Genomic DNA, 21,490 nt, shown 5'->3' with positions numbered 1-21,490 from the left:
CCATTCCTCATCTCAAGTTAAATGTCTCAGTCAACGGTTACCAGTTCCGTTAGCCAATTAGCAAGCGGTACTCGAGAACATGCTTAGTCAGAGATACAAAGAGTTGGTAAGCAGGTTACTCAACCCCTCAATCAAATCTACCCTCGAATGTGACATTATTTATAAAAATCGGAAAAGTAATGTGACCACTACACAATTTATTTTCAAAGAAGGCTAGAACCCGAGTCTTTCACATCAAAAAATAAAAAAATAAAAAATAAAAATAATATATTCAGTTTCAGCTTAGTAAACGACTGATGGTAACCCAAAAGAGTCTATTTGAGTTGTGGCTTGAAAATTGGCTTGTATAGAAGAAGTTGATAGTTTTTTCGGCTGGCATTGCTGATGTGCCCACTTACTCAACTCAGATGGTCTTGGTTCTTGCAATATCCTTACGACTTTAATAACTTAACAATACATATTAAAGCCGAACATCTCAAAAAATATATAATAATTACGTCGGTTGAACCATTTTCATTGAAGTTACTATTACAAGTCCCCGTAAGATAGATAATGCTACACTCTGGATTACGGTTTGTAGGCTTGATCCTTTACCCCCCAAAAAAGTAGGTTTGATATAGTAGTCATCAGGCTATTAAGAGTCGAGACCTAAGACGACAGTCAGATGAATCTGTGATTTACGGACAGCCTTATTCATGTCACATATCATAAATTTAACATAGCGAACTTACTATTTAGCTTTCCAAAAGGCAAGATCATCCAAAAACTATAAAGAAACCTTGAACCCAGATTATTATTATTGTATTATATTATGTGCAATATGTCATAAAAGTAACACAATTATACACAAAGAAATTGGAATTCATTTAGAACTGTGAACCTGTGTAACAAATCAACATTGTCTGCCCAAAACTGCAACCAGCTTCATTGCATCATTTACACAAATTGATAAGAAAACCAATATTGTTTTGCTAAAAGAGGTGATGAAATCAGTCCCCAAAATGATATCCCAACAAGAAAAACAAGACGACGTCTTAAGCACAAAAAAGGTCATTGTTGTCACTCCAAGACATGCTGCAGCACTTGATCTTCTTATGCTGAGGGTGGTTGTGAAACTTTGGCTCTTTTGGTATTGTAGGTTGCTTTTCTGACCTAACCAAAAACATATTAATAACACATGCATATAAACAGGATAAGTTAATACAGCTAGGTTCTTAACAAGTTTATGGCATTAAAACTAAATAAGTACACAATACAATAAATATGTATGATGATTTAATATGCTTTCTTACCTTCTTGGGATAAAAGGTCTGTCAAAGTAAGGCATTGGTTGAGCCTTTGGTACAAGTTCCTTCCTTAACCTCCTTAATTCTTCCTCTTCTTCCAACTATATAGCAAATAAGGAAAAAAATTGATCAACGCGTTTGAATTCGAGCATAAATACACCAAACGGTAAATCAAGAACAGCATTCTTTATACCTTCTGCTGCCTTTCTCTTTCCAATTTGTACTCTTCAATAAATGAAAGCTTTTCTTGCACCTGCCATGTAAATAAGTAGTAAATCATTAGTCAAAACAAGTATATTTGTTTTGACTAGTACATGTATTTACGAGTTGCACTTATTGTTTGAGTCAAAGTTTATACCTGATGGTCAAATTCAGCACGCTCAACAGCCCTCACATCACTGTGCAATACCAAATCAACCGGTCGTGTACTTTCTTTCACAGGTGGTTTCACCAGGCACTGTAATAACTCAAAGGTCCATCAATTAAAAGCAAACTAGTTACATAACTTTTTTTATTAAACGGGTCATAACATTTCATTAAAAAACAGTTACAGCTATAAAATTGCTCACCTCGGGTTCATCTGTTGTCAATGGGAGGCGTTGAGCAATGGGAACTCGTTGCTTTTCTTGTTCAATCATCATTTCCTTAACTTTTTTCATGAATTCTTCCTGTTTCGATCTTCCTCTTTGCTGGAGAACAATAATGCAACAGCTTTTCGTGAGTTAATGAGGGCAAAGATACAAATAACACACACTACTGTTTGTTTATTTTATCATTTTACAAACCAAATGTTAGAAAGTGACACAAAAGTTGGAGATAAAAGCCACGGGCAATGAAAGAAACATCAATGGCAAGGAAGGATTGTCATGCGAAGATTAATTGAGCTTCAATCAGTTAAAGATACTTAAAATTAGGTGCCTTGGTTGGTTAAATGGTCAAATAACACATGTATGTTATGTTATGTTAACACTATTACATGCTAGACTTTTTAATCCTTGCCTAACTTCACCCACCGAATTGTTCCCAATTTAGTTTCAATTTAACCATCATCAATTAGTATGAACAGAACATTTTGCAAGCTCATTTACGCATCACAATTACAAGCTTCTACTTGTATACGAATAGTTAATTAAAGCATCAAGTAGAAAGAACTCACTGATGCTTTAATTGAAAGGACTGTAATACTTTCAATTACAGAGAAAAAAAGATTAGTTCTTATCCTTATCCTTTCAATTAGAAAGAACTGTAATACTTAATGAAACATTTCTTTCATTGTTGCGGTTCTAATCCTAGTGGGGTTTACCACGTTTATTTAGGTGTCCCGTTATTGTAGTTATATCAAATTTTTTGCCATTTACGCAACACCAATCATTAATCAGCTCATAGAAATTTGGCCAAAGTGACTGTAAATGCTAACCTCTGTTCTAAGTTTAAATGGTTGCTGGGAAGTAGCTCTCACTGCCCTCCGTTTCCACCTGCTACCACCATTAGTTAAAGCTGATTCAGAGCTCTGCATAATCAAATATACAATTCAGTAATTTAATCAACATAAACTAAAAGTAATACAGAAACATCAATGATGATTAACAACATACATTTCGTCTGCTTTGCCTCACACCACTTGATCTCCTGCTTAAAATCCCAAACAAACATACAGGTCAGAATCAAAATGTAACAAATTGAATGAAAAATTGAAGTAATTTAATCGACTTATGAAGAACCAACCTCTCACGCTTACAATCTAACGAAGAAGAAACACGTGATCTCAATCTCAAATTATCAGCGGTCATTAAAAGATCCGATGCAGAAAATGACACAGAACCCAATTCCCATTTCGAATCACTTTCAGATTTATCCTCAACTTCCTCCACCTCATCCCCTTTCTCATCATCGGATTTCGGTAACGTAAGTTTATTCTCAAACGCCTTAATCAAACTCATCACTCGTCCCGATCCAGGTTCAGGAATACTCTTTCTCTTTTCGCCAGGCATTTCGACAACCACATCGGTTACTAAATCAGCGTTCGATTCCGCAACTTCACTCCGGATCTTAAAGAACTCCTCTTGAGAAGCCCTAAGTGTCTCATAAGCAACACACAAACACCTATTAGTATTACCAGCAGCCTTACACTTACACTCAACTGAAACTAGGGTTTTATCTTTCTCTCTTTTTGAATTCTTCTTTGCCACCACAAATTTCCTCTCACGGATCTTATTTTTAGGTGAACAGATCGGATTTGGCTTCTTCATTGCCGATTTCTGAAGTTTATTCGCTGATTTGATAGCTGGCGAATTTGAAGCTTTCAAATTAGGGCTTGTAACGTTAGGGTTTACATTCTCCGGCGATTTTGACTGATTAGCATCCTTTGACTTTGACGGTGTTACCGTCACAGCCGCTGCCACTACACCGCCGTTCGATTCCATCAGAATATCGTCGAAAATTGTAAAGAAAAGTGTAATTGAATTATCAGATGATGATCAATTGTGATGAATGATTGGGAAGAAAATGAAGAACGTTAGAGAGATATGAACGCTCTTTTGGTAACGGCTACTTTATGGACTTTATGAGGGGTTGGGTTAAACCGCATCGTTTTGATGATTTGTATAAGTATTTAATTAAATAATTAATTAAATTAATGTTTTTTTTTAAACGAACCTTATTATTTGCACGTAATGTTATTGTGGTTTTGGATACTTGGATCTAGTATTCTAGCATCAGGATGTTTGTTTATTACGAGTATATTTAGTCAAACATCGAGTTATAAAGTAAAAGAATCGATTGCAGTGGCGGAACTTAACCCGAATATAGATAGGGGAGTGTAAAATTAAATAAATTTTTCATTGTATGTTTCACGATATTAGTACATGTAGAGTTGATAAATTTATTTGAGGTGGATAAATGATAAATTTATTACGGCTCTAGTTATTGAGTCGACAACAAGTGTCGATTTATTGGCGACTTGACTGACTCTTAGAGCCTAAATTAAATTTCAGCCAGGATTTAAAACCCATGGAAATTTGATTTTAACATTTTCATGACGTCTCAATTTTATTTATTTATTTATTTTATTTTATTTTTTTCCTACTTATTGGCTAGAGGTCCATTCGGAAGCAATCTCTCTATCCGGCGAATAGAGAGAGATGATTTTCTCTACTTTTGAGAGTGTTTTCACTCTTGGTGGGTAGATAAATGACTTGTCTTTATTCTCGGATAGGGAAAGGATTGTCTACGTCTCACCTCTCCCATACACCACTTATGTGATTTTGGTTTTTGTTGTTGTTGTTGTTGTTGTTGTTGTAAATGAGAATTATGGAGTGAATTGATGAATTTAGTCATTTTCAAATGACTAATGTCACTTTCAAATGAGTTGGCTAATATCGTGAAACTGAGTTTTATTATGGAGTGAATTGATGAATTTAGTACATGTAGAGTTGATAAATTTAGTTGATAAATTTAGTTGATAAATTTATTTGAGGTTTTTAAATGAGAATTGTTGACTTAGACTCGAGTTATTATTTTTTTTTAATTTTTTTTTTGGCAAAAATATTAATATGTATATATATAGCAGACCCGAAGATCCGGTGATACAATAGTGGGCAGATCGTGACGATCTGAACATAACTGGTCACAAACGACCATAACACATTGACCCTCGCTCAAATCGTTCTAAACAATATGAACGACTAAAAACAATAGAGCGAGTCTGATTGAATTACAATTACAATATAATGAGATTACATAAAAACAAAACCACCATGCCAAAGCCTACACACATACACATAAACCCGACCCTGTAATCAACCCCGCATCAACACCCCGCAGTAACCGCAAATTCAACTCAATCACCGGGCAACCCAAGAACACCTAACCCGAGGCCTATTTACCGAAGTCAACTAAGTCAACAACGCCGGCAACAACATCAAGCCCATAAGAGACTGAATGACAGGAAAAATGGAATGAACGAACTAAACTCGCGGCAGACGACCAGATCCAAATGCAGAATCAACGCGTAAAGAAGCCAGTCATCTTCACCAGTTTTCTAAGAACATTAACAAACCCCCAGACTCAAGTTGTCCAACAGCAGCCTCCGACAGTCACCAGCAACAACCGGCGACCGCCCGCAACAACCAACCGCCACCAACACCATTTTAAGTTACCAACGACCACTACGGCCGACAACAACTAAACCTGTCGCCAGCCACTACCGGCCGCCAGACAACCACCAATGGCATTTAACGGTAGTCGCCAACCACATCATGCCACCTCCTTCAACCGCCGAGAAGCAGTAGCAGCGGATCTCAACCACTCAAGGCAGTGAGCAGCCACCTCCACCCCTCAACAGTCTCCGGCAGGCCGGACCACCGAGATCTGCCGGATTTCAACACAAAACACGATCCTCCTAAACCCCGACAAGTCCAACCCACTGTGACGACCCGAAAATTTCCGACCAAATTTAAACTTAATCTTTATATAATTCCGACTTGATAAGCAATGAATTTTAATAAATCTTGAACCTCCGAAAAGTGTTTTACATAAGCTTTTGGTCACCCTTTTATTCCGACGATTCACGAACGTCATAACTTGATTTAATTGTTTAATTATTGTGTATATATATGGATTTATATATATTTAACTTGAAAATATGATAATTAAATATCTCATTAAGTATATTAACAAAGTATTATATATATATTTTCATACTACTAATTTAAAGAGTTTTCAAACAATATATATGTATTACTATTTAAACGACGTAATTAACTTATGTTAAAATTTATTTACATATAATGTATTACGAGTGTAAATACATCCTTACAAGTATTGAATACACTTTATAATATACCAATACATATAAAGGATAGCTATACTCGTATTTCCGTTCAATTTCCTCAAGAATTCTACTCGCATTCATACGGTATTTTTACCCGTATTATACACAGCTTCTAGAAGTATTTACTATTGGTATATACCAATAGAAATCTGTAATTATTTATGTAATATGTCATCCATGACCTAATCAATTTAATATGTGATAATGCTAAAAACGAACATATATTTCATAGCATTATTCCTCAAGAAAGACAAGCTTTTAGTTGCAATTGTTCTATTTAAAAGTGATATTCGTTTAAATAATAAAAGGTGACGATAAAAGACAGATTCGACGAATTGAAGACGCAAACGACCAAAAAGCTCAAAAGTACAAAATACAATCAAAGTGGTTCCAATTATTGATAAGAAACGTCTCGAAATTACAAGAGTACAAGATTCAAAACGCAAAGTACAAGATATTAAATTATTCGCAAGGACGTTCGAAAATCCGGAACCGGGACCAGAGCCAACTCTCAACGCTCGACGCAACGGACTAAAAATTACAAGTCAACTATGCACATAAATATAATATAATATTTAAATAATTCTTATAATTATTTATATATTATATAATATATTATAAACCGTTGGCAAGAAAGACTCCAAACCTTTGTGAGCTGGAATTACGAACTCCGCGAGTTGCGGAGTATGGAGGCCAAAAATGCCGCGACTCGCGGAGCAGCCAAATACGAAAATCCCTATAAAACCCAACGAATTCTGATCATTTTTATGATCCAATATATCAATCTCTCTATATCTATACGTAATATATATATATATATATATATAATTTATATTTTAATTTTAATTTTAATTTTAATTTTAAATCCTAATAATAAGGGTATGTTAGCAAATGTTGTAAGGGTGTAAGTCGAAATTCTGTCCGTGTAACGCTACGCTATTTTTAATCATTGTAAGTTATGTTCAACCTTTTTACATTAATGTCTCGTAGCTAAGTTATTATTATGCTTATTTAAAACGAAGTAATCATGATGTTGGGCTAATTACTAAAATTAGGTAATTGGGTTTTGTACCATAATTGGGGTTTGGACAAAAAGAACGACACTTGTGGAAATTAGACTATGGGCTATTAATGGGCTTTATATTTGTTTAACTAAATGATAGTTTGTTAATGTTAATATAAAGATTTATAATTGGACGTACCCATAAATTACCATATACACTCGATCGGACACGATGGGCGGGGTATTTATATGTACGAATAATCGTTCATTTAACCGGACACGGGAATGGATTAATAGCCACTAGAATTATTAAAACAGGGGTGAAATTATGTACAAGGACACTTGGCATAATTGTTAACAAAGTATTAAAACCTTGGATTACACTCAGTCGACATTCTGGTGTAATTATTAAACAAAGTATTAAAATCTTGTTACAGTTTAAGTCTCCAATTAGTTGGAATATTTAACTTCGGGTATAAGGATAATTTGACGAGGACACTCGCACTTTATATTTATGACTGATGGACTGTTATGGACAAAAACCAGACGGACATATTAAATAATCCAGGACAAAGGACAATTAACCCATGGGCATAAAACTAAAATAAACACGTCAAACATCATGATTACGGAAGTTTAAATAAGCATAATTCTTTTATTTCATATTTAATTTCCTTTATTTTATATTTAATTGCACTTCTAATTATCGCATTTTTATTGTTATTGTATTTAATTGCACTTTTAATTATCGTACTTTTTAATTATCGCAAGTTTATTTTATCGCACTTTTATTATTCGAAATTTCATTATCGTTATTTACTTTACGCTTTAAATTAAGACTTATATTTATTTATTATTTTACATTTGGTTTTAACTGCGACTAAAGTTAGAAAATCGACAAACCGGTCATTAAACGGTAAAAACCCCCCTTTATAATAATAATATTACTTATATATATATATTTGTATTTTTATAAAAGTAAACTAATATAGCGTTAAGCTTTGTTTAAAGATTTTCCCTGTGGAACGAACCGGACTTACTAAAAACTACACTACTGTACGATTAGGTACACTGCCTATAGGTGTTGTAGCAAGGTTTAAGTGTATCCATTCTATAAATAAATAAATATCTTGTGTAAAATTGTAACGTATTTAATAGTATTTCCTTGTAAAATATAAAGCTATTTTATATACACCTCGCATAACATCAAGTATATTTTTGGTGCCGCTGCCGGGGAACAATCAAACTTAAAAGCCGGAAACGCAACGCTAAATAAAAAAAAAAAAAGCGTCGAATTTTAATCAACCTGTTATCTGAAAATTGGAACCCCGCGACTCGCGGAGGTTGCAGCTTCGAATACCGCGACTCGCGGAGACACTCTGACACGCCGACAGAAACCCTAATCAGGCATTAAATACGGGGTAATTATTAATTATTATTATTATTAACCCTAATTACTTATTATTATTATAATTAGTTTTAAGTTTCTTTTTATTTAATTTATATATTTAGTTAAATTAGTTTAATTAAAATATAAAATTAATAGTTTAATAAAATAAATAATATAAAAATAATATTTTTATAAAAATTGTACTTTTTACAACTTTTTGTATATTTTTATATTTTGTCCCTTTTTAATTATTTTAGCGTAATATTTGTATTTTTCGCTCGTATTTAGTTTTAAGATATAGTTTTTGCCATAGTTATTTTTTTACTTCTAGATTTTTAGGCTTTGCCGTAAAATTCCTTAAGTGCTTTTTCTTTAGACTAAGATTTAGGTGCTTAGAATTTTGTGACGCCTTTTTAAGTTTTAGTACCTCTTTTTAAGATATTTTCATTTGGGATATAGTTTTTCTTGTAAGCTTTAATATTTTTAGACGCCGTTTACCTATGTATCAATTATCATTCCAATTAGTAATCTCAATTTGCGATTATAATTTTAAGTTAGTGATAGTAATAAGGTTGGGTTAGTCGAGTGTTTTTAAGTTCTATAAGTCATTTTTTTTTCTTTCTTATTTTTATTTTTCGACCTTTTTCCGACGCACTCTTTTTCTTTCTTATTTCTCGCTATTCTAGTTTTAGGACATAGATTTTTATTCTACTTCTTATCTAAATTTCTTAAAATTACGAAAATTTATTTTAAGTGGTTAAATTGATAGACATCAAAATTTTTTGGTTCGTAGTAATAGTTGGATTTGTACGTGGACCGGGTTATTGGAGCCAAACAGTCCTCAATTATATTGAGACCAAACGAATCCTGCCCCTCTGCTGCATCTTTTGGCTATTCGAAACGTGGGCAAAATCAGAAAAGTCTATTAATTGGATAACTTATATAATTTTTCTTTCTTTTTAAAAACTAATAGGATATTCAGCGAATGCACCGAGCAAGACGTTCACCACCTTTTGTACGTTCACCACCTGTAACTAGATCAAGACATTTAGCAAATATTACCGCCGTTGATTTTTCTTTAGAATCGTCATCCAGTCGACCAAGTACTCCAGTTTAAATTTCCGATAATCCATTTTTTGAACCCGACCTCACAATTGAGAATCCGGAGAATATTCAGGGACGATTCATAGATCCTGAACCATTAAATTTTCCTCCGGAACCACCAATCATTCAAACAGAGATTGTTGAGGAACGAACCATTAAATCAGAATCCTCTAGTGATTCCGATTCAACAAATTCAATTATGGAGAATCTGGAACCTTTAAGTATGGAAGACCGAATGAGAGCTAAACGCACTGGCCAAGGTCACGCAATTACTCATCCAGACATAAATGCGCCAGATTATGAAATCAAAGGACAAATTCTACACATGGTGACTAATCAATGCCAATTTAGTGGTGCGCCGAAGGAAGATCCAAATGAATATCTTCGTACCTTTAATAGGATCTGCACTCTATTTAAAATAAGAGAAGTTGAGGATGAACAGATATATCTCATGTTATTTCCCTGGACTTTAAAGGGAGAAGCCAAAGATTGGTTGGAATCGTTACCTGAAGGGGCGATTGATACATGGGACGTTTTAGTTGAAAAATTTCTTAAACAATTCTTTCCGGCATCTAAAGCCGTAAGACTTCAAGGAGAAATTGTTACGTTCACACAGAAGCCAAATGAAACTCTATATGAGGCGTGGACAAGATTTGGAAAATTATTAAGAGGATGTCCGCAACATGGTTTAGATACCTGTCAAATAGTACAAATATTCTACCAAGGAAAGACATCGATATAGCAGCTGGTGGTTCCATTATGAAGAAAACCGAAACTGATGCTTATAAAATTATTGATAACACTGCTTCCCACTCACATGAGTGGCACCAAGAAAAAGATATCGTTAGATCATCTAAAGCAGCTAGAGCCGATTCTAGCCATGACTTAGATTCCATTTCCGCAAAGATAGATGCTATCGAGAGACGAATGGAAAAGATGACTAAGGATATTCACTCAATACGAATTAGTTGTGAGCAGTGTGGAGGACCACATTTGACAAAAGATTGTCTCAGTATTGAATTAATAATGGAACAAAGAGAAAATATTTCATACATAAACCAAAGGCCCGGAAATAATTATCAGAATAATTATCAACCGCCAAGACCGATCTACAATCAAAACCAGAATTATAACAGAAATATTCCATACAACAACCAACAAGGTCCTAGCAATCAACAAGTATCCAACAATACTTACAATCAGCAAAGACCTAATTTTTAAAACAAACCACCACAATCCGATGATAAAAAGCCGAATTTAGAAGATATGATGACAAAGCTAGTTGAAACTCAAACGCAGCTTTTCACATCTCAGAAACAAACCAATGAACAAAATGCTCAAGCATTTAGAAATCAACAAGCTTCTATTCAAAATCTGGAACAAGAAGTAAGTAACCTAGCAAGGTTAATAGGTGAAAGAAAACCGGGAAGTCTACCTAGTGATACAAATGCTAACCCCCAGAATGAAACAGCTAAAGCCATTACCACAAGAAGTGGTACAACACTTAAACCACCTGAAATACCTGTAACTTCTGATGAAGCTATTCCTACTCTACAAGAACCACAACCTGATTAAGATAAGGAAAAAGAACCGGTAGTTGAGAAGGTTAATGAAGATAACACAGTTAAGGCTAAACCTTATGTTAAACCATACCAACCACCACTTCCTTACCCGAGTAAAATGAAGAAAGAGAAACTTGAAGCCGAGCAATCCAAATTCTTGGATATGTTTAAACAGATAAATGTAAATCTTCCTTTCATTGATGTGATTTCAGGAATTCCTAGATATGCTAAATTCTTGAAAGATCTAATCTCAAATAGAAAGAAAATGGAAGAACTCTCGGCTGTTACTATGAATGCTAATTGTTCAGCAGTGCTGTTGAATAAGATACCAGAAAAACTATCTGATCCAGGAAGTTTCACAATTCCATGTTTTCTGGGTAGTCTTAGTTCAATAGAAGCATTGGCAGACTTAGGTGCTAGTATAAATTTAATGCCATATTCACTATACGCTAAACTAGACCTTGGAGAATTGAAACCAACAAGAATAAGCATACAACTAGCCGATCGATCAATAAAATATCCTAGAGGGATAATGGAGAATATGCTAGTTAAAGTTGGTACTTTAGTATTTCCAGTAGATTTTGTTGTTCTGGACATGGAAGAAGATTCTCAAGTTCCTCTCATATTAGGAAGACCATTCTTAAACACGGCTAAAGCAATGATAGACGTGTTTGGTAAGAAACTGACCCTAAGTATAGAGGATGAGAGTGTTACCTTTTCAGTTGATAGAGCAATGCAACAACCACAATCTGCAGATGATACATGTTATTATATTCAAACTATAGATGCACATGCAGAATTATTAGAAGAATTTCCAGAATTACAAGGAACAGGAGAATGTTCTTTAGGAGAAGGAACTGAACCAATTGATGAAGTTGAAATGTTAGCTACACTTATAGCTAATGGATATGAACCAACAACAGAAGAAATTCAAATGCTAAAAGAAGAAGACAGATATCGATACAAATCATCGATAGAAGAACCTCCTAAATTAGAGTTAAAGCCACTTCCAAACCATTTGGAATACGCATATTTACATGGTGAATCTGAATTACCTGTAATAATATCATCTTCTCTTACTGAAAATGAGAAATCACAACTCATTTCTGTGTTGAAAGCTCATAAACTAGCCATTGCATGGAAGATTCATGATATTAAAGGAATAAGTCCTTCGTATTGCACACATAAAATCCTTATGGAAGAAGGTCATAAAACGTATGTGCAACGCCAACGAAGACTAAATCCTAATATGCAAGATGTAGTTAAGAAAGAGATTATTAAACTGCTAGATACAGGTTTGATATATCCAATTTCTGATAGTCCATGGGTAAGCTCAGTTCAATGCGTGCCTAAGAAGGGTGGCATGACTGTCATTACAAATGAGAAAAATGAGCTTATTCCTACTAGGACTGTAACAGGATGGCGTGTATGTATTGATTATAGAAAATTAAATGACGCCACCAGAAAAGATCACTTTCCCTTACCTTTCATTGATCAAATGTTGGAAAGATTAGCCGGAAATAGTTACTATTGTTTTCTAGATGGATTTTTCGGATATTTTCAAATTCCAATAGCACCCGAGGACCAAGAGAAAACCACGTTCACGTGCCCTTATGGTACTTTTGCTTACAAACGCATGCCATTTGGACTTTGCAACGCCCCTGCAACCTTTCAAAGGTGTATGATGACGATTTTTCACGACATGATAGAAGAATGCATGGAAGTTTTCATAGATGAATTTTCAGTCTTCGGTGATACATTTGAATCATGTCTAGTTAATCTGGAACGAATGCTTATTAGATGCGAACAATCAAATCTAGTACTTAATTGGGAGAAATGCCATTTCATGGTTAAAGAAGGCATCGTTCTTGGACATAAAATCTCAAAGGAAGGAATTGAAGTGGATAGAGCTAAAGTAGATGTAATTGCTAAACTTCCACATCCCACCAATGTTAGAGGAGTTAGGAGTTTTCTAGAGCATGCCGGTTTTTATCGACGTTTCATAAAAGATTTTTCTAAAATTACCACTCCTATGAATAAACTCCTAGAAAAGGATGCTCCATTCATCTTTTCAGATGAATGTATCAAATCTTTTAATATTCTTAAAGAAAAACTCACTAATGCGCCGATCATGATAACACCAAATTGGAATCTACCATTTGAACTAATGTGCGATGCAAGTGATTTTGCAATGGGAGCCGTTTTAGGACAAAGGATTGAAAAACAATTTCAACCTATATATTATGCTAGTAAGACGTTCCAAGGAGCACAAACAAATTACACAACTACTGAAAAAGAACTCCTTGCTATTGTCTTTGCTTTTGACAAATTTCGATCATATCTCGTTCTAGCAAAAACGGTGGTCTATACCGACCATTCTGCTCTTAGATACCTATTTTTAAAACAAGATGCTAAACCAAGATTAATCCGCTGGATCTTACTCTTACAATAATTCGATATTGAAATCCGAGATAAAAGAGGAGCAGAAAATCTCGCCGCTGATCATCTTTCTCGTCTTGAAAATCCCGAATTAGAAGTTCTAAATGAATCGGCCATACAAGACAACTTTCCTGATGAATATCTATTGAAGATAGATTATAATGAAATTCCATGGTTTGCAGACTATGCAAATTACTTAGTTTGTGGATTCCTTGAAAAAGGATTATCGTACCAAAAACGAAAGAAATTCTTCAGTGATATAAAACACTATTTTTGGGAAGATCCACATCTGTTTAAAAGTTGTCCCGATGGAATAATACGCCGATGTGTATTTGGAGATGAAGCTAGTAAAATTTTAAACCATTGTCACACAGGACCAACATGAGGGCATTATGGGCCTCAACTAACAGCAAGAAAAGTTTACGATGCTGGATTCTATTGGCCTACAATTTACAAAGACGCACACCTTCTTTGCAAATCCTGTGATGCTTGTCAAAGGGCCGGAAAAATAAGTCAACGTGATGAAATGCCACAAAATGTTATCCAAGTATGTGAAGTATTTGACATTTGGGGTATTGACTTTATGGGTCTATTTCCAAAATCTCATAATAACCTCTATATTCTCGTAGCCATTGATTATGTATCTAAATAGGCGGAAGCACAAGCTCTCCCAACTAAAGATGCACGAGTTGTAGTCAACTTTTTAAAACGTCTTTTTGTAAGATTTGGAACACCGAAAGCTTTAATAAGTGATCGGGGAACTCATTTCTGTAATAATCAACTTGAGAAAGTTCTTAAAAGATATGGAGTAACTCATAAAATCTCCACCGCATATCATCCACAAACAAGTGGACAAGTTGAAAATACCAACCGAGCTTTAAAACGTATTCTAGAGAAAATCGTAGGATCAAATCCGAAGGAATGGTCCATTAAATTGGAGGATGCACTCTGGGCTTTTAGAACAGCCTACAAAACTCCAATTGGAACCACACCTTTTAGACTTGTTTATGGAAAAACATGTCATCTTCCAGTAGAAATTGAACACAAAGCATTTTGGGCTTTGAAGACATGTAATCTTGATTTACATGAAGCTGGACGTCTACGATTAAGTCAACTAAATGAATTAGAAGAATTATGACATGAAGCATACAAAAATTCGTTAATCTATAAAGAAAGAACGAAGAAATGGCATGATAAAAGAATCAGAAGTTCAAAAGAATTTAAAGAAGGAGACAGAGTTCTTCTTTTCAATTCACGATTCAAGCTATTTCCTGGAAAATTGAAATCAAGATGGTCTGGACCATTCATAGTCAAAAGAGTTTTCCCATACGGAACAGTAGAATTAATAAATTCAAATGGAATTGAATTTAAAGTTAATGGTCACAGAGTTAAACATTACATAGATAATCCAATGGAAATCGACAACGAAGTGAATCACAATTTCGATACCACAGCTAACTAAGTGTGGGGAGAATCAAGTCTTTAAAGGATAATATGTATTTCTGTTAGAGTTAGATTGTCTGTTTTCGTGTAGTTCTCGAAAATGGAACCCGAATGGTCTTTCCCTAGCAGACCCTAAAGAACTAGTCTTCTCCCCCCATTCTGAATTTTTATTTTTTTTAGGAAATGAAGACTGCCTGTGAACTAAACCATGGTCTAATGCTACACGCTTTGATCACTAAACGTAATAATGACACACTTCCGAGTGAAATAGTATCAGTAATCAGAGAAAGATTGGACGGAGTAAGAAAAGAATCCAGATGCGAAGATAATAAGTTACAATTTGGTAAAGGAAAATCAAAATCCGCAGCGAAAAGAAGAGCACGACACCTTGAAAGATGTCACAAATGCGAAAAATGGTCACATGGAGGTAAATGTTCAAATAATCAAACCTATTCAAATACCGAATTTGTTACTTTATGCAGAGACGGACCGTTCATATGTTTAGAAGAAAAAACACTGAATGCTCGAGGTTACGCCTATGTAGCCATGGAAAACCAATTAAACTGACTATCTTATGAATGGGATAGATCATATAACTAAGAATACTATCTCACAGGTAAGTCTGTACAGTTTTTATTTTTATTTTTAACCTTTTGATAATAAACACTAATTTGTTCGCTATAAAGTATTAAATTGGTATTGAATAAAATTAGGTTTGTCGACCGAAATTATTGATATCATTCAAAAATTTATTACATCACTGCGAAATTTAACGTTTATTCTTAACGTATAAATATCTTTAATCAATCAACCCAAAATATTTCAAAAATTCGTCATGAGTTAAATTAGGTCTTGGAACCGAAATTACTTTACCGAAAAGAGGGGCGCATATTTTTGATAATATTTGGAACCGAAATTACTTTACCCAAAATTTAATTTTATTTTTACCATATTTTTTTAAAATTAATATATAAATCTTAAATTAATATTGTAAACTTTGTAAAAACAATATATTTAAAATTGTAAATATTTGAAAAATATAATATAAGTTTGGTGTGATTTTATAATATGAATTTTTAAATTAAGTTTGGTGTGAATTTTTAATTTTTAAAATAAAATTTTTTAATTTTATGCATTTCAAATTTTAAGTTTGGTGTGAATTTTTAATATTAATTTTGAATTTTATGTATTTTTATTTTAAGTTTGGTGTGAATTTAAAAACAAAAATTTACTTTATCTCATTAAGTTAAAAATATGATTTTTAAAATTCGTCGTAATTTGAAGACTAGGTCATTGAACCGAAATTGCTTTACCCGAGGGAGGGACGAGAACTTTTATTATCATTATTTTTAATCTTATTAAATTAAAGTATGCCAAAAACATAAAAAAAAAAAAACCAAAAATCTAAGCTTTTAAAACAATCGCTTGAAAAAGACAAATTTTAAAATTTTGTCGAAGGACGGACTAGGACATCAATCCGAAACGACCTCGTCCTAAATAACAAGGGAAACAAAATTTTAAAATTAATTACTTAATTGTTTTAATTAGTATAAGATGTTAAAAAAAAAAAAAAAAAAACTCCGCGACTCGCGGAGGGACCAAAATACAGAAAAAATAAAAACGTAAAGAACAGCTCAGTTGCACACTACCACACCAAATTCTGCGAAATAAAACCCGAAAATACACGAAAAAGACCTCCCAAATTCACAATTTTTCACCATTAATCATCAAATCTTTTACTAAAATCATGTTGAGAAGGATGCTATCAAGGAATTACTCAAGAAAAACGGTAAATTTCTACACCTAAACACCATTTAATCCGAAAATTAGTGTTCTTGAGCAATTTTTTCCCCAATTCGATTTTGATGCTTTTTAGTGTAATTATGCTTAAATTGCTTATGTATTATGCTTGTATAACCTAGATTGATGCTATTTAATATGATTAGAAGCCTTAAACTTCAAATTTTGAGTAATCTAGGGTTTGTGTTCTTGAGCAAATTTGGGGCTTTTTGATATAAACAGTTTATGGCCGATTTTTGTCATGAATTGTTGCTAAATTAAGTAGTGTAACATGTTTAGGTAGTTAAATGATCCAAACTTTGAGCCTAAGCATGATTTTGAGAATTAAAGTGGACTTTTTCAAGTCTAAAATTCATAAACTTGATTTTTGAGAGATAATGCCATTTGAAACTTGTTTAATTGCTAGTAATGATTATTTTAACATGTTATTTGAGTTGAATGCTTATGAACTTGGTGAACATTTTCGTATATGCTTATTTGAAAAAGTGTAGATTTGATGAAAATATGAAAATGAGCATAAGTTTGATATAAATTGATCATGTCATTGTAATTATTTTGATTGATGATTTTGCTGACACTAATGCATATTTGGATGCACAAAAATTGTGTTTGATGTGTTTTGCAGACTGAAAGGGGTGAATCTTCATCCCAAGCTCGCAATGCTCCTGCTGAAAATGCGGAACAACAGGAGGTGGATAACTACTACAAACAAGATATACCTCATCCAGTCATGACATTTTCTGATATGCACTTGGAAGATTTGCACCCGAACCTGAGATTTGACAGACTTTGGATAGATTATCCAAAATACCAAAGGGGTTTGCATACTCTTCATTCTAAAGCTGTTGAAGTACCTAGGGTCATAGAATGGGGACCATTAGAAGCTGTAGAATTGGCCGGGCCAATTAGGGAATTACTTGCACAGAGGTATGGTAATTCTACTTTTAACGATTGGGTACGGTTATTCAACATGCGTAGACCTGTATATAAAGTATGGTGTGAAGAATTGTTATGTAGTATAGAAATAAATGATCGGGTAGCTAGTTTAACCGATTGATCTTTTATTAGATTTTTGTTAGGAGGTTCGATGCGCCACATGTCTTTACTAGACATGGCTTAGGCTTTACGTATATATACGCCTGAGGAGTTAGCATCTGCCGATTGTAGAGGGTTGATACTAAATGGTAGAAAGATAGACAAAAATTTTGATACGCATGGTGTATGGAGTCAAATGACTAGCCATCACCGATTCAAAGGGGGAAATTACTCTTATTTGGATATAGATAGAGCAGAATTAAGAGTAATTCATAGGTTTTTAGCTAATTCGATTACACAAAGAGGTAAGAATAAGGAAAAGGTAAATGAACAGGATTTGTTTTACCATATGTGTATTCGAGACCCACAAAGCGCTGTAAGTATATCTTATTGTGTGGGTTATTATTTATCAGCTATGGTTAGGGGGATGAGACCGCATAGCATAATAGGAGGTGGTATATTTATTACTTTGATTGCTGAATATCTCGGTGTGGATATAAGTCGGGGGGGATTATTGTAGTGACCCGAACTTTTCCATGTTTATATATATTAATTGAGATTGATATTTACATGATTAAATGTTTCCAACATGTTAAGCAATCAAACTTGTTAAGACTTGATTAATTGAAATAGGTTTCATATAGACAATTGACCACCCAAGTTGACCGGTGATTCACGAACGTTAAAACTTGTAAAAAAACTATATGATGACATATATATGGTTATATGTATAGTTAACATGATATTATGATAATTAAACATATCATTAATTATATTAACAATGAACTACATATGTAAAAACAAGACTACTAACTTAATGATTTTGAAACGAGACATATATGTAACGTTTATCGTTGTAACGACATTTAATGTATATATATCATATTAAGAGATATTCGTACATCATAATATCATGATAATATAATAATTTAAAATCTCTTTTGATATTATAAACATTGGGTTAACAACATTTAACAAGATCGTTAACCTAAAGGTTTCAAAACAACACTTACATGTAACGACTAACGATGACTTAACGACTCAGTTAAAATGTATATACATGTAGTGTTTTAATATGTATTTATACACTTTTGAAAGACTTCAATACACTTATCAAAATACTTCTACTTAACAAAAATGCTTACAATTACATTCTCGTTCAGTTTCATCAACAATTCTACTCGTATGCACCCGTATTCGTACTCGTACAATACACAGCTTTTAGATGTATGTACTATTGGTATATACACTCCAATGATCAGCTCTTAGCAGCCCATGTGAGTCACCTAACACATGTGGGAACCATCATTTGGCAACTAGCATGAAATATCTCATAAGATTACAAAAATATGAGTAATCATTCATGACTTATTTACATGAAAACAAAATTACATATCCTTTATATCTAATCCATACACCAACGACCAAAAACACCTACAAACACTTTCATTCTTCAATTTTCTTCATCTAATTGAACTCTCTCAAGTTCTATCTTCAAGTTCTAAGTGTTCTTCATAAATTCCAAAAGTTCTAGTTTCATAAAATCAAGAATACTTTCAAGTTTGCTAGCTCACTTCCAATCTTGTAAGGTGATCATCCAACCTCAAGAAATCTTTGTTTCTTACAGTAGGTTATCATTCTAATACAAGGTAATAATCATATTCAAACTTTGGTTCAATTTCTATAACTATAACAATCTTATTTCAAGTGATGATCTTACTTGAACTTGTTTTCGTGTCATGATTTTGCTTCAAGAACTTTGAGCCATCCAAGGATCCATTGAAGCTAGATCCATTTTTCTCTTTTCCAGTAGGTTCATCCAAGGAACTTAAGGTAGTAATGATGTTCATAACATCATTCGATTCATACATATAAAGCTATCTTATTCGAAGGTTTAAACTTGTAATCACTAGAACATAGTTTAGTTAATTCTAAACTTGTTCGCAAACAAAAGTTAATCCTTCTAACTTGACTTTTAAAATCAACTAAACACATGTTCTATATCTATATGATATGCTAACTTAATGATTTAAAACCTGGAAACACGAAAAACACCGTAAAACCGGATTTACGCCGTCGTAGTAACACCGCGGGCTGTTTTGGGTTAGTTAATTAAAAACTATGATAAACTTTGATTTAAAAGTTGTTATTCTGAGAAAATGATTTTTATTATGAACATGAAACTATATCCAAAAATTATGGTTAAACTCAAAGTGGAAGTATGTTTTCTAAAATGGTCATCTAGACGTCGTTCTTTCGACTGAAATGACTACCTTTACAAAAACGACTTGTAACTTATTTTTCCGACTAGAAACCTATACTTTTTTTTGTTTAGATTCATAAAATAGAGTTCAATATGAAACCATAGCAATTTGATTCACTCAAAACGGATTTAAAATGAAGAAGTTATGGGTAAAACAAGATTGGATAATTTTTCTCATTTTAGCTACGTGAAAATTGGTAACAAATCTATTCCAACCATAACTTAATCAACTTGTATTATATATTATGTAATCTTGAGATACCATAGACACGTATACAATGTTTTGACCTATCATGTCGACACATCTATATATATTTCGGAACAACCATAGACACTCTATATGTGAATGTTGGAGTTAGCTATACAGGGTTGAGGTTGATTCCAAAATATATATAGTTTGAGTTGTGATCAATACTGAGATACGTATACACTGGGTCGTGGATTGATTCAAGATAATATTTATCGATTTATTTCTGTACATCTAACTGTGGACAACTAGTTGTAGGTTACTAACGAGGACAGCTGACTTAATAAACTTAAAACATCAAAATATATTAAAAGTGTTGTAAATATATTTTGAACATACTTTGATATATATGTATATATTGTTATAGGTTCGTGAATCAACCAGTGGCCAAGTCTTACTTCCCGACGAAGTAAAAATCTGTGAAAGTGAGTTATAGTTCCACTTTTAAAATCTAATATTTTTGGGATGTGAATACATGCAGGTTTTATAAATGATTTACAAAATAGACACAAGTACGTGAAACTACATTCTATGGTTGAATTATCAAAATCAAATATGCCCCTTTTTATTAAGTCTGGTAATCTAAGAATTAGGGAACAGACACCCTAATTGACGCGAATCCTAAAGATAGATCTATTGGGCCTAACAAACCCCATCCAAAGTACCGGATGCTTTAGTACTTCGAAATTTATATCATATCCGAAGGGTGTCCCGGAATGATGGGGATATTCTTATATATGCATCTTGTTATTGTCGGTTACCAGGTGTTCACCATATGAATGATTTTTATCTCTATGTATGGGATGTGTATTGAAATATGAAATCTTGTGGTCTATTGTTACGATTTGATATATATAGGTTAAACCTATAACTCACCAACATTTTTGTTGACGTTTTAAGCATGTTTATTCTCAGGTGATTATTAAGAGCTTTCGCTGTCGCATACTTAAATAAGGACAAGATTTGGAGTCCATGCTTGTATGATATTGTGTAAAAACTGCATTCAAGGAACTTATTTTGTTGTAACATATTTGTATTGTAAACCATTATGTAATGGTCGTGTGTAAACAGGATATTTTAGATTATC

General features: G+C 33.3%; 1 protein-coding gene across 3 annotated transcripts; it reads right to left on the bottom strand.

Annotated features, from left to right (window-relative positions):
- Positions 1 to 798: 798 nt before the first annotated feature.
- Positions 799 to 3,841, bottom strand: LOC139867092 (microtubule-destabilizing protein 60-like). Of its 3 annotated transcripts, none has more exons than XM_071855419.1 (8): positions 3,012 to 3,841; positions 2,882 to 2,918; positions 2,704 to 2,796; positions 1,856 to 1,975; positions 1,645 to 1,743; positions 1,480 to 1,539; positions 1,293 to 1,387; positions 799 to 1,152 (listed from the first exon to the last, which is right to left on the bottom strand). In XM_071855419.1, the coding sequence occupies exons 1-8, from the start codon at positions 3,707 to 3,709 to the stop codon at positions 1,035 to 1,037; spliced, it is 1,320 nt and encodes a 439-aa protein (XP_071711520.1). In that variant the 5' UTR covers positions 3,710 to 3,841; the 3' UTR covers positions 799 to 1,034. The 3 variants fall into 3 exon arrangements, with proteins under 3 accessions (XP_071711520.1, XP_071711522.1, XP_071711521.1); XM_071855421.1 differs by having other exon boundaries at positions 799 to 1,147; XM_071855420.1 differs by having other exon boundaries at positions 2,882 to 2,915.
- Positions 3,842 to 21,490: the final 17,649 nt, after the last annotated feature.

Source organism: Rutidosis leptorrhynchoides, chromosome 9 (assembly GCF_046630445.1).
Source record: "Rutidosis leptorrhynchoides isolate AG116_Rl617_1_P2 chromosome 9, CSIRO_AGI_Rlap_v1, whole genome shotgun sequence".
NCBI classification, from domain to species: domain Eukaryota; kingdom Viridiplantae; phylum Streptophyta; class Magnoliopsida; order Asterales; family Asteraceae; genus Rutidosis; species Rutidosis leptorrhynchoides.
Note: the sequence above shows the minus strand (reverse complement) of the source record. Positions and strands in the feature narration are given on the sequence as shown.